Below are 15,136 nucleotides of genomic sequence, written 5' to 3'. Positions count from 1 at the left end.
ATCATATATATATTACACATATTTCTATAAAAAAAAAAAATTCAACATTTGCCCTATACTCCAAAGATTACACTCTGGAAAGACATATCTCTGTGTCAACAGTTATATTTATGGTTATAAACTTAAAATTCATTTGCAAACCTTGTTTTTTTATACTCATAAAAAGAGATGCTAGTTAATATATCTAAAATGATGGTAGGTCTGAGGAAACTATGTGTTCTGATTGTACTTGAATTACTTATATGTCCTATTTTATACTGGTACCTTGTCAAACTTCATCTTTTCTTGGTCAAGCTCCTGATTCAATGTTTCTATTTGTTGATCTGAAATATTCAAAATAAAAATAAAATGTTATTACAGTAAAACCAATTATAATAGTTATTATCTTTATCATTTCCTCATATCTGATAACGATATAAAGGATTAAATACTTATATTTATAACGCATTTCTTAGTGCAGTAAATTTTAATCCTGGTAGTGGTATCTATGATGAGTGTATATTATAAGTTACTTTGACTTTTTCTTAACTTAATGAACAACTTGCAGATTCCTTTTTATCATAGAAGGATTGTTGTCTTGTAATTTAAACTTGAAATAATAGATCAATTTTTCATTAGTTATTATCAGCTGTCAGTGACTATACATATTGCTCATTGCTGAAGGCTGTACGGTGACCTATAGTTGCTGACCTCTACATCATTTGGTATCTGGTGGAGAGTTGTCTAATTGGCAACCATACCACATCTTCTTACTTTTATGTATTCCCCATGGACTTTTATTTAAATCATTGTTATACTCCACATTAATATTCATATTACCTAACTTCTTATTTTCATCATCTTTGTTATCTACTTGGTCCTGTAGATTATTGACCTTGACATTAAGATCTTCAACCTCTACCCTCAAGTCCTCTAACTCTTGATTAAATTGTGGTGATGGAGTTCTCATAGACACAGACTCAATCTATAAAATACAATCAATAAAATTCAGAATAAATCAACAGAGGCTAGCCCACTTATTGCAAACGTTGACTTACCAGGAGGACCCTCTTTTTCTCAATCCTGGATCCACACCTGATCAAGATAAACATACAAAACATTAACTTCTCTTTTTTTTTCTTTATAGTTTGAATTGTAAAGAATATGAAAAATTTCTTAAATATCTATGATATATATTTTCTTTAGAGGCAATCATTTTTTTCGAAGAAGGAAATCAATTTTCTGTAAAGAACTATTACATAGTATTTTACAAATTATCTGGCATTTTTTTCTTTAAATAAAACAAAATTTCTATTAGGAAAATTGAACACCTTCAAATCAGCACTAAAACATTTCTACTTTTGTATTGTAAATTTTCTGCAAGTTATTTTGTTATTTTCTGAAAACAATGATATCAAATATTTATAAGAGACAAGAAATATTGCTACAAAAACATTCAATTCTTCACTGCAAATGAAATAATATATAACCAAGTGTGTCAAAATCCACGTCACAACTTGAAAGCAGTATGATAACAACAGACAATGACAATGAACGATTAAGACTTTTATCTATAATCAAATTTTACTTTGCTCACTCGTCCTGTTATATTACAAATTTCATAAACATGACAGAAACATTTTTTTAACATTAAACATCATTTATACAAATGAAACTGACAAAAAGTAAATACACAAATAACCGATGGTAAAACGATGAATGACAGCCAACACAGATCACTTTATCCTGAAATAAATCACATAACGTTAAATAGGTTTCAGCTGATCTGAGGTTTCATTTTATTGCTCACTATAAGAATATCCAAAAATATTTAATTCTGCAGAACTCAAACTGAACTATTCACACATTAAAGGTGAACACAGGTGTCATGAATTCATTACCAATAAAAAAGAGCTTTACAACATGAGTTAATTTTCTAATCAGATTGTTATGTGTTGTAACTCTTGCCATTGATCTCTTGGTTGTAAATTAAAATTTTTATATAACTTAAGAAAATAAAGGTATCAATCACATTTCATTTATCCAAATTAAATTATGAAACATGATGATAATGACAGTTCCAATGTTTGTTTTATAACACTCAGTAAACGCATATTTAACACATACAAGTTTTAAATAAAATGAAACCTCTTGCTGATATATTAGTAAGAAATTCCCTTGACCAGCTGACTACCTTAGTTTCTGGAGTTACAGCTTTAGGAAAAGATTTTTCTCTCTGAAATCACAACCCCATGTAATTAGTTCTACACTACTACAAATACAGTCAATCAAATTATACCATTGAAACACTAATGATGAAATCTAGTTCAACAACTGATCAGATAAAAAGGAAATTCCATACAGAACTATAATGTCACAATGTATGTCACACCTTTAAATGTTACAAAGGATGGTCAAATTATCTTTGTTTTCTTCATTATACCATACAAATTTGCAATTTTTGATTTCTCAAGTATTTTGTATCAATTTTATAAATTATGAAAAAGATTGTCTTATGTTATAAAACATGTGATCATTTGATGTAAAGTTTTAAAAATATTGACTTTTCTGAATAGATCAGATCTCAAATTACAAAGACCTATTATCATATAGTTCAGATTGGTTTAATAGCCAAACACTGATTTGACGAAATGTTCATTTTGAAGGAACATTAAAAGCACAACAATATCATTAGTAAAATACATCCCAGAAAACAAACACACAATGTACCATATCCACACACAAACACACACGTTTACTACCATATTGACATATGCTGTTCATACTTAATCATCACTTGCTGTATGTATAAGTGCAAAGTTTTGAAAATAAAACAAAATCCACTCGTCAATATATAAGAATCAAAAACAGACATTACCATATGGTGGTGCAAATCATATTGCTGTCATATGGTTCATTAAAATATGTCACTTAAATACCCACAAACACAGAACTATTAAAGTATTGCACAGAAAGCCAACAACCCAATTATTTCCCGATTTCTGTGGTAGAGAACAGAAATTCCGTAACCAGATATAGAACTTTCTGTCAAGCACCATTATACCTGCACAGCACAAGGTTAGTCACGACACACATCTTACCGCTGGTTCTGGGGGTGGTGGGGGCTTGGATTTTTTAGGTTTCTTTGCCTCCTTAGGAGGTGGAGGTGGTGGGAGGTTAGGCGGTGGTGCCAGTGGTGATTTAGATTTTTGTGAAATCTAAAAAAAAATAACATTAGTCAAATTGTGAATCAAAACATGTAACACAAAATGTGATATGAACATGTGAATTAATGTAACATGTGAATCAAACGTGAAATTATGGATAAATGTGAATCAAATGTCAAGATAATGAGAAAATGAGTGAAACAGCAAATTTTAACATTTAAACAGATTCAGTTTAAAAGTTATCAATCAGAAAAATATCACTTAGTATTAACACACTTAAATTTGACCAAAAAATATGAAGTTTATTACGCTATCTCCTAACGCTCACCATAACTTCCATACAGATATTTCATTATTTCCTTGAAGCAAAGCAATTTTCAAATTCAAAAACCGAATTATTTATATGGTAATTTAATCTAAAAAAATTCTATTAAAAGCTGTGTTACATTATTCAAAACTTTCATTTAGTAGCTGGTTTGAAACATAGAATACTTCTGTTGTTTCTATAAAATACAGTACCACTGATGTTATGATGATATAACAATGACAGATGATAAAGTCGACCAATAAGGGTTGTAAATGGAGATTTGTAGGACTTGATGTACAAAAAATACTTGGGATTACACTCAAAAGATGAAAATAATACCAAAAGTACATATTCTTTGAGAAAATAAACCTCTAAAATATGGGAAGAATTGTTTTTTTATCTTCCTTCATCTGACTGGTTATTCATAGGGCTTCAAAGTAGTCAGTATATATCCTCAAATATCTAAAAGTTAATCATAAGAAATACTAAATCTTAAACCAAAAACTATTTTTATAATTATATAATTCTACAGGGAAAAAATTCCACCAAATAAATTTTCTACATTATTTTATTCAAACCTCAAATAATTCCTTTAGACAGAAAGTATTAACCGACTGCAATGAAACAATTCATATTAACATCAATTCTGACTGCATGCTTATTCTTATCAATAACTGTGATAAAAACAGTACTTTCTACATTATCATTATAAGTATATTATAAACTGCACTGAACAGTATCTTATAGTATACAACGTATAAGTACTATTGTCCACCAGCAAACAGTTATAATTTGTAAGTATTTTATATAGAATACTATGATTTGTACTTGTATTTAATATATAGAATAAAAATAAAATATAATATATAAATGTCAGTATCCAGAATACCAGTAAGAAATGAAAGAACTAACAACTTGACCACAAACATACCAAAAAAAACCATTAGAAATCCTAAACTCATTAAAGGGCACCTGGTACAAATTGTACAGTAAAAAGTCTGAATGGGGATTATTTAAAGATGTGAAAATATGTTTTATATTTGAAGTAAGAATGTAATATTTCAATCTAAAGTATCTTTATCTACTGTATACACAATAAAGGGCATGCAAAGTACTCCCTACTTGGAAGTTTCATATATATATCTACAATTAAGGCAGATATTCTACATTTATTTAGTGTTGTGGTATAGGGTTTGTTGAGAATTAACTATAGAAACTTCTGTCATGTTAATAACATTATATGAACCTTAAATATTTAATGAGTAGTATTTTGGGTGATAACAAAAAATATGCATTAACCAATTTTGAAAATTATAGAAATTGTGTTACAACTTAAAGCATACATTAAAAAAAAAGAAATATAGTGTACAATTCAAAATAAGCCTTATTAAAAAATACAAGTTTTTATTGAATAATATGTATCATATTGTGGTAAAGATGTTTTGACAAAAGTTTCTACGATTTTGACAGGTTATACAGATCTTGTATCATGATGATATAAATAATACAATGTATTAGATGTTGGTTAAAGTCAGATGATTAGGGGATACATGATGGATTAGACGAGAAACACTTCTGTTAGAATTCCAGACACAAATAATTTACCGGAGACTGAATTGAGGCTGGTGAATTGTTTGATGGCCTTTCTGACGGTGATGCAGACTAAAATAAAATGTCAAGGTCAAATAATGAACAGTATCTGTACAGAGTACTCAATAATAAATAATATATAATATCCTGAAACAAACAGGTAAATACACACAAATTAGAATCTTGTAAGTACTAAACATTAAATTAAAATTCTACACTTAAAAAATAATATTATGAAGCTTAAAAATAGACTAAGAAAAAAATTAAAAGAAATTGGCCCAGTAGATAGAACACAGATTGTCCACATACATGTATATCTATCAGATTTATCAATACATCAGAATTATCAGTCATTGAATTCTTATTATTTCATTCAAAACCATACAAAAAATCCTATATTAAAAAAATGTTTGCAGCAGCCAAGATCAAACTCTAGACAAAGTTATTTACAAGGTCATAATAAAGCATTGTACAATTTCTATGAAATATTAATGTAAAAACTTATTGTTTCTCTGAATCAATGTTTCAAAAGTCCCAAGAGATTTTAGATACATAATTCTAACTTCTTATAAAAATCATGTACTCATTTGTTGATATCTAATTTAATCCTTTTTTTTTTAAATAACCTTTAAAACATTTACAAATAGCAGGCTTAAGGGGGCTCGCGGGTCTAAATCGAAATTTTTATTTAATATAGGACTTCGCTATATTTTTCTATAAATGAACTTTATTTTATACTTAAAAGAAAAATGAAATAAAAAAATGGGGTCACCGTTCATTTACGGTCACAATCTGCCATCGAAAGAAGCATACATTTTTGTTAATGTCCTTTTTTTCTGTTGAACTAATAGGAGAAACAGAAGTAATATCGAAATAAAAAAAGAACTAAATTACAGAAATCGCTTAAATTTTACAATTATTTAGTTTATGTACAACTTATTCGAAAATAAAAATAAAAAATATAGGTCACCGATGAGTTAAAAAAGATATTTCAATTTTAATGCCAAAAAAAATGGCATTTTTGCACCAAAGGGAGATAATTTGGAGCTTTTTCAATGATATCTACATTTTAAAAGTCACCTAGGGCCAACACGAATTGGTTTTTTGGAAAGATTTTTGTATCATATGATAAAGTAACAACTACTAAAGGTAATAAATAAAATTTGTAATGAAAAATAAATGTTTAATTTTTTCTGAAAATTTTATACCCGCGAGCCTCCTTAACAGCAGCCATGACGGTGAACACATCAGCAGTCATTATCAATCAAATGGAAAATTTCAAAAACTTAATATTGTTTCATGAAAGCGTCTCACAAATATTTTAATACTGTGGATTTGTTTATTATCGTAAAAAACGTTTTTCATGAATTGAGCAAAAATTGTTTTTGTGGAAAATTGATATTATTGTTTTTTAGAAGCCTATGGAAAATTTGTACTTCGTTGAAATTTAAAATTTTTGGTTCCTCTAGATCTTTACCCACAAAAAATCTGTCCTTTGGTATTCCAAGAATAATTATGAATTTACAATAACCAGAAAAGTATCAAAAGACTTAAATATTAATATGCTGAAACCTTATGCACAACAGTGACGAGAGAGTAATGGAGCTGTATGTAGACTATACCTCTATCACCTTGGGGTCGGCCTCTACATTCTGATAAAGCATGAAATATATATAAAACTCTATACAACTCTCATTCTATATCTAGCTCATTCTACCTCAAACATGGTTCAAACTTATCCAACAGAATGGTCTCAAGACTTCTTAAACTCTAGCATTTAACAGCAAAAAACAAATGGATGAATTCCAAATAAAAATCATTCCTAATATTCATATTAATAATAACTTGAGGTTGTTTGTTATATATTAAATTTACTACCCCATAGGATGGGATTGACAATTTACTACCCCATAGGATGGGATTGACAATTTACTACCCCATAGGATGGGATTTTGTGTGAAGTTCTACCTGTATTTTTTGGCCAAGGAGTAATGATCACTTTTGGTAACCCTTTATGGATAACCAGGCAGTTTTATCATTCAGTTTGTAACCCCCCCCCCCCCCCCTTTTGTAAGTTTTATTTTTATTTCAATTTTAAACTAAACAGTACCTAATAAATTTGCTGGTTGGTTGTCTTCTATAGACTCAATTATATATTAAATATATTTATTCCTTAGAAGATTTATTTCTTATACAGACAGAAAGAGAAGTTACATTTCCTTTGCTAACTTAGAAACAAATTGGTATTACAACAATTAAAATCCATGCTTTGAGACATGCTTGCTGATCATCTGAATTCTATAAAGCTGTGGGAAGCCCTAACTACCTACAGTACTATATAGAATACCTACACTTTCTAGGTCCATTTTACTCTGTTGATATGCAGACAGCTGCATCTTTAACATTGCTATAACATTCTGATTCTGTTGTATTGTTTGCTGTAATTCTCTATATTTCTCATCCAGTAGATACTGGTCCCCTGCTTGCTTCTGCTTCTCTTTCTGCATCTTGTTTTCTAAATTTTTCTATTCAATCAAAAAATAGTTCAAGATGAAGACAAAAATATTTTAAATATCAACATACCAGGACAAAAGTTAAGATTACCAAAGATGTACAGATGAATAGGTTCAGAATAAACAGAAATAAATACAAATTACCTGAAGGAATCTGTAGAATACACCATTTAGATTAATGACTTAGTATAGACATTTTTATGGCATTTGTTTTCATTTGGTTTGTAAATTACTTTACAGTGAGGGTCTATGATGTGATTTTTATATTTTTGGAAAAGAGTTTATTCTAAATTTTATTATAGCAATCATAAATGTCAGTATACTTACATTATACAATACTGCCAGTCTGGCAACTGCATCGGCTAACTGTTGTCTAAATGCTTTTCTTACAGTCGATACTCTCTACAAATACAACATGTACGTATTATAACAAGACTTTATTTGAATTGGAATACTTTTTAATAAACATGCCTAAATAGAGTACTTCAGACTTGAACAAAGTATACTTTTTAATAAACATGCCTAAATAGAGTACTTTAGACTTGAACAAAGTATACTTTTTAATAAACATGCCTAAATAGAGTACTTTAGACTTGAACAAAGTATACTTTTTAATAAACATGCCTAAATAGAGTACTTTAGACTTGAACAAAGTATACTTTTTAATAAACATGCCTAAATAGAGTACTTTAGACTTGAACAAAGTATACTTTTCAAAGTGACTGAAGTATCACTGGATGCCAATGCAACTGAAGAACATGTAGTTATGGTCTATCAGATTTGCTTGTTTCTTATTTATCAGAAACTTAACATTAAAAGTCAACAGTGCGAAAGGAGACCAAAAACAGTTCTTTTTTCTATCTAGCTGCTTGTCACAGATGGATAAAAACTCACTGGTCCCTTAAATTTTTGTTGTTGGTATTTATGCATTTTATAGTTTTTGTTCAGTATACTTACATCTTCATGAATTCTTTCTAATTCTGCTACTTTTTCATTAATTCTACAATATCTGTTCAAAAAAATAAAAATATTAATTTGTTTTTATTTTATGATGTTACGAAATATACAAGAGAAAGATTTTGCACCCAGTATTTTACATTATAGGAACCATCCTATTTTCATTTTTTGGAGAGGTCTTAAAGTACTATTAAAAGATATAAGAAGATGAGGTATGAGTGCCATTCAGTGGGAAAGCCACGGATCGATTCTGCGCCTCCTTCCATATGACGTAAAGGCCAGAAAATCAAGGGCGACAATCGCGATTTTTCATAGAGGGCGACAGTATCGCGCCATTGCGGCAATTTGTTTACATCGTGTACGTGTGATTTTTCGAGAAATTTATCATTAAAGACAATTAAACTTGTGTCATTTCATCATCAATAAGTTATATAGGTAAGTTTTACAGGTGACCATGCTATTTTTTCTTCTTAGAAGATTTTATTTTACAAGAAACGAACTTCTGAAAGTGGCAAGTGACGTTGTTAATTTGGGAGATAAAAATATGGCGGGTGTTTTCCCCTTCTGAAAATAACTGACACATTTGCATCCTATTGGCTATTTAAATATAAAATGACCAAAAATAGTATCTATGATGATAGGAGTCCCTAAATATTTGCATAAATACCCATCACTCCGTGTCAAATTGTAACTGAGGCTGCGAAAAGGAAGCACACAAATCGACGCCATTTTTCAACAGATTAAGGTTTCTGAGCTCACGAAATCCTAGTATTATTACTTTTAATGGTTAGTAGAAAGATATTAATACTATCCATAACATAATTTATTGATCTGATCGGGTTATGGCTACATGTTTGCCTCTTTTCGATTCTTAAATCCAGTAAATTTCCGTAGACCACATGTAAATAAACGCCCCTTTTCCAGCGTGAGACTTCAATTTGAATAAAACTTCAATTTTGGCAGGTCGATCAATGTTAGCATTTAAATTTTAATTAAAGTTTTGCAGTTGTGTAATGTAATGTGCTGATTTGTTTGGTTGTCTCGAATAGTAAAAAGGTGAATATTTTTATTTTTGAACCCAAAAAGTGTGACAAAAAAAACAAAACACAAACAAAATAAAAATATATGAAAAAAATAACTACCCCAGGACAAAGGGGGGTTCCAACTATATGTCCCCATTCAAATGCATTGATCATCCCCAAAAAGGGAGATTCCAATCCCTGGAACCCTATCCCTGGATCTGTTACTGGGAACTATGATTATTAAAACGTATAAAGAATTAGAGAATTATTACTATAGGAACAAGAATAGAGAAAATTTACCATAAAATAAGTAAAAAATAGAGCAAATGACATGCTAGTCCAAATTATTATGAAGTCTGACAAGACTACTTTTTTTCTGGGACGACTTCCTATGCATCCCAGAAAAAAATCTTAATATTCTTAGCAGCAAGCCTTAGGTCTGGTCATAATCATTTTGAACTACTGTAAATTCAGAAATTATTGCGTGCACTTATTATTGCGATTTTGTCATTTTAAACTTGAATGCAATTTTAATTTTTACGATTTTGAGAAAAGTCATGCTTAATTCAGTTAAAATATTACAAAATGCAAGTTTTAATTATTGCGTTTACAACTCTGTCGCATTTTTCGCAATAATAAAAACCTCGCAATAATTTCTGAATTTACAGTATTGATGTGCTAATTTATATATTGAGGAAAGAGAAATTATGGACAAAAAGTATAAAAAAAAATAGAGACCAGTGACCTAAAAGATTAAATGATAAAGAAATGCAGAACACCCCATCCAGACCCTTGTCTATGTGAACAACAGTTCTATTATTTTTGCTGAATAGTGCATATGGGCATGTAAAATATCTTTTAAAAGGTTTCAGGTATATGAAATATTCACCAGTAGGAAAGTATAAATTCTGTCCCTCCTTCCATGCCAAAAAAAAAATTATGTGATTTATTGTTGAATTTTATTGCCACCTTCAGTATTGGCTTGGTGTTGTGGCCAGGTTTTATTGGCGTTGGATACATTTATTATCAATTACTGGTATGAAGAATTAAAGATATGAATGATTGAATGAAAAGTTATCTTTTAAATAACAGATACCTGTAAGATAATTTAATGTTGCATATTACGTTATACTTTATTAAAACATTATTTATATCTTTTAAAAAGGTTGATATGTTATTATGGTGATGAATTTTAAATACTAAGTAAATGAATTTATAAGTAGAAATTTTTTCCAAACATCTGTTGGTGTGTATAAGTATTACCTTTTCTAGAGAACCTTTTTCGGGACGTCTGGATTTGGTAATTTTATAGCTCAGGATTTCGAGATTGATCCTTCGGATTCCAGTATTTCCTTTCAACATTTTTTTTTTTAATTGGGACCTCAGAAGATCATGTTTCTGTCAGTAGACAATTAAAATATATTATAATTTACCGATCATATAGAAAATCTAGAGAAGTTTGCAATTATATTCATTTGATAATATCATCTGCATAAATTATATATTTTCAGATAACAATAGGAATAAGAAGAGCAGGATTTCTATATTGAGGATTTACATGTATGGGACAGAGGACTATTTGACTTGATTTTACTTTAAAAAACTTTTTAATTTTAACAATAGACGAATAGTTCTCCTTAAATGTTTAAAATACTTTTTACATATTTTTCATTTTAACATTATTTTTATGACTTTGTATTTATTCATCATTTAATAAACTTTTATTTCTAAACATTTTTATATTTTCAAATACACATACAATGTGAAACACTCCACCATTTTATATTGATAACGTGGGGTAAATGTACATGAGACACTATACTGTTGCAATACAATATTACTTACTTTGATTAAATAGGGAATCACTGGAGCGGGTCCCTCCTAAGTTAGTCAGCAGCAGCAACCCCTTACCCCCCCCCCCCCAAAAAAAAAAAAAAATAGAAAAAGTTCTGGATCGGTCACTGGTATCAGAAATATACATGTATGTACTGTAGTATTTGAGACATAAGAAAAAAAAAGATATAAAAAGTCAAAATGATGGTCTTTTATTCTTTATAAGGTTTGAATGACTTAAATGGAAAGTTTCTAGAATTGTTCACTTCTCCTAGACATAGTGAGGTCTCTCAAGTAGCCTATCATGAACATGACTCTTCACTGTTTTGCTTCCATGTAGATTTCAAAGTGTGGCTACCCCTGCACCTAAATAAATCATTTTCAGTAGATACATATCTCTTTTTTCAGACTTTTTGATGAAAAGATTAAACTAATATACAAATTAGAAAAAAGAAAACTGATCAACTTGAACCCACAACATATAATTGATCTCATGTGCTCTGGAAGAATAAGCAGATCCTGCTCCTTGTGTAGTACTATGAATGAGATGTCTATGTACCCTTTTCCTAGATATGTAAACTCATGATTTTGCAAATTATTGCAATTGTGTGCTTTTAGAATGGAGTAAAATGTGTGAAAAGGTATTCTATTGCAGAAAAATCAGCACACAGATATAGGAATGGTATGATTCTTAATAAAGAATAGATCCTGTGTCCAAGATTTGTTTTCTTGTAAACTGGTGTAAAATAAAAATATGGGTCAAGCAGTTATATCAATGCAACAAAACAGGATCACCAAAATCAGAGTGAGACATTCATATACCAGACCTTGGAAGTGATATAGCATTTTGTTAATGCTTTAAATGGTCATATACATGTAGCTCTAACATGTATTAAGAATTTGATGTACTAGGCATTGGGCATTCCTATTGAATGTTAATCTCAAGTTCTCAAGAGTTAAATATGCCCCAGGGCCCAGAAACACTCAAACATGAATAGTTAGTCACAGTGTACATCAGGTTGCTTGATACGCATAATAAGGACAGACATTTATAAACATGTGTGAGTGTTTAGGCAGGCAATTCTTGTTGATTGGTACATGTACTTTTTAAAATTGACAAGTTGAAACATTTCAGATTTATAATAATTTACAGAATCAAATTGCAAAGAATGACTGTAACCATTACCCTAAAAATTGGCTTAAAACAAAGACTAGCTGAGTGCTTACACTTTGCACTTTTGCATGCTTATTCAGACAACAACTTTTGACTAACTGAAATTTTTTTTGTTGAAAAAAGGGGGGTAGGTCTACTTCCAGACAATGGAAGTTATTTATATGGACAAATTCGTTCATAGATTAAATCAGTTTCAATGTTATACATAAATCTCGCACATAAATCTGTTATACGTCACCAGCATAATTAAATAACTACAGAAAATGTGATACGAGGAGTTTGAGCAAATTGTAAACATCAACAAATGACGTTGTAAAGCCTTCAACCACTCAACGTTTTAAGAAAAATATATTTAAAATCCTGAAAACATCATCACCCTTCGTTGTCTCAATCAATTTTGTGCTTAAAATCTGTAAAATATGACATAATTTGCTTGATTTTGCACCGAAATAACTCCCAAAACGTCTGAAAAATGTTGAATTTTGACCTCCGGTTGAAGTATTTATTATGTAAACAAGACTCAGAGTGACGGGGAATCCTGTACATAGTCATGTGCCCATATGTTTCTAGGTCACATTTATTTATATCTCGACCAATGAAAAGCTTTAGGATGCATTTGTGTCAGTTGTTTGTAGTCGTGGGGATTACCCGCGGTTTTTTGGAAATCAACGGAGGTAGTCTTTTGGATTATCATATTTCAATAACGGAGCACTTATTTGAATACCGAATTTGGCAGTCGTGTGACAAAATCTATTCTAATGAAAAATTAAACTCAAATACTGATGGATGATAAGTTGTTTTAATAGATTTATTGTCTGAAGCACAGGCTACGTTTTTGTTTACACGCTGGTTACAGCGCCACCTCAAAATTTTTAGATTATGTCCCCTTTCCCGCGGGACTACCGGAAGTAGCTCTTCAATGTCACTGGCTTTCCCACTGATTGAGACATTTCTCCATCCATGTAACTTTGTATTTATTAATTGATGCTATGATGAGATAATTGATCTTTTCTACATCTGTTGTCAGTTATGAGAAACAGGATTCCTTGTGCATGTGTATAGATATGCAGAATTATGTTGATAATTGTTGTCTCTTATGAGGTTTAGTGTGCCCTATAATATGTATATACATATTTGTCAATGAGATCCATTTGACTGAGAATGTTATAAATACCAAGGTATGAATTAGAAAAATATTGAGCTCCCATCACATAAAAATCCTGTTTTCAAAAATCTTCGACTGTGTTTGTATAAAGAATTGTTTTCCTACAAAAAGTAATCTTATCCTGGTACAGCCAAATTGCTCACTCCTTTTACAACTTAAAACCCTAAGTATTTTTTTTTAGTTTAGTAAATTAGTTTCACTAGTCCTCACTGTGCATCAAAAGATTGCCACTGTCAATTTAAGCATTTAAAAATATTTGTATCTGTTAAAACTAAAGTAGGATTAATTGTGGTTTTTTTTTAAATTATTTTGTATAATTTTTTTATATGTCTTTTTACATGAAATGTAGTGGTGTAGTAGTGTGTTATAGTTATACATACAGTTCTGTAGCCTTTTCTTGGACTTTAGCTTCATAATCAGCCTGCATCACACTTTTTGTTAAATTAATGTCCCTTTTCATTTTATGTACATCCTGAAAAATATATATACTGTTATTCACTGTGAGATAGCTATAGGCTTTGTGAAATTATTAAGATACATTGAACTGGAAAAACCTCTTTCATTACTTCAAATAAATGATAGGCAATGTGAGGCATGTCATGAAAAATTGTAACACAGTTATTCAAAGACAAATGAATTATAGCTCACTTCGCAAATTAATTCCGTCATTCCTCAAAAAAAGGAAAACTTATGTCAAATCTAGCTGAAAACAGAATGTTGATCTAAATGTCTACTACAAATGTACATTACCAGGATTCTAGACAAGTTGTGAACAAGAAGTTTGATATCATGCAAAGTGGTACAGAATTAAACATTGAGTCATTGGACAGGTGTTTATACAATATGCAAGACTCTCAACGTCTTAAATATTGAATTACAGTGAGCAGTTTAGTCATATCTATTAACTTATACTAGGAGTTGAGAAGAGTGAAGTCAAACTAACCTTTAGTAGAAGTTGTAAAACTTCTGTCATATCCTTCAGTTCTACAACTTCTGTGACATCCGTCTGAGAACATCTGTCCAGTGTAAAGAAACCAACCTTGTGATGGTCTGCCAGAGAAGGCCTGAAATTATACAAACTTTATTACATGTAAATAGCTTTGCTGGCACTAAAGCCTTCCCCTAACCTGAAACAGTGGTCTTACAGTACACCATACAAATTAGTTAAAAAGGGGCTTAACTCATCAGATAAATACAAAGCAAATTTTAACCCTAACAATAACACAAAAGACACCAAGTACAGATATGAGAGACTGTGTAGATAATGAAAGAAGTTATTCAATGTTTCTATTTTCATCAGTTTTTATTTTCATTCATTTTGAGTTTTGAAAAAGAGACTTTACTTATAAAAGCTGAATTGAAGGTGATTGCCATCAATTTTACATTCCAACAGACAGTGTTTCTGAAAGCTAATTTTGTGAGACAACAG

At 30.1% G+C, this 15,136-nt stretch overlaps 1 protein-coding gene and 1 long non-coding RNA gene across 21 annotated transcripts in view; one reads left to right on the top strand and one right to left on the bottom strand.

Annotated features, from left to right (window-relative positions):
* The window catches only part of LOC139513866 (uncharacterized protein C10orf67, mitochondrial-like), a 41,128-nt gene that overhangs the window by 24,031 nt on the left and 1,961 nt on the right, over nt 1–15,136 (bottom strand). For 4 of the 20 annotated variants that reach the window (XM_071302778.1, XM_071302779.1, XM_071302773.1 and 1 more), the window contains exons 2-8: nt 14,651–14,771; nt 14,088–14,179; nt 8,514–8,565; nt 7,884–7,958; nt 7,395–7,568; nt 820–964; nt 265–323 (exon numbers count right to left, since the gene is read on the bottom strand). In XM_071302778.1, coding sequence (XP_071158879.1) covers nt 265–323; nt 820–964; nt 7,395–7,568; nt 7,884–7,958; nt 8,514–8,565; nt 14,088–14,179; nt 14,651–14,771 — 718 coding nt within the window. Of the gene's footprint in view, nt 1–264; nt 324–819; nt 965–2,173; nt 2,216–3,080; nt 3,198–5,058; nt 5,116–6,665; nt 6,696–7,394; nt 7,569–7,883; nt 7,959–8,513; nt 8,566–14,087; nt 14,180–14,650; nt 14,772–15,136 lie in introns of all 20 variants that reach the window. The other 16 variants (XM_071302763.1, XM_071302759.1, XM_071302760.1 and 13 more) reach the window with 8 other exon arrangements.
* Nucleotides 9,178–11,267, top strand: LOC139513865 (uncharacterized). Its single transcript, XR_011662535.1, has 2 exons — nt 9,178–9,299; nt 11,047–11,267. It is a non-coding gene; the product is annotated as an uncharacterized lncRNA (long non-coding RNA).

This window comes from Mytilus edulis, chromosome 2 (genome assembly GCF_963676685.1).
Source record: "Mytilus edulis chromosome 2, xbMytEdul2.2, whole genome shotgun sequence".
Lineage (NCBI taxonomy): Eukaryota > Metazoa > Mollusca > Bivalvia > Mytilida > Mytilidae > Mytilus > Mytilus edulis.
This window is presented reverse-complemented; position numbering and strand designations above follow the sequence as displayed.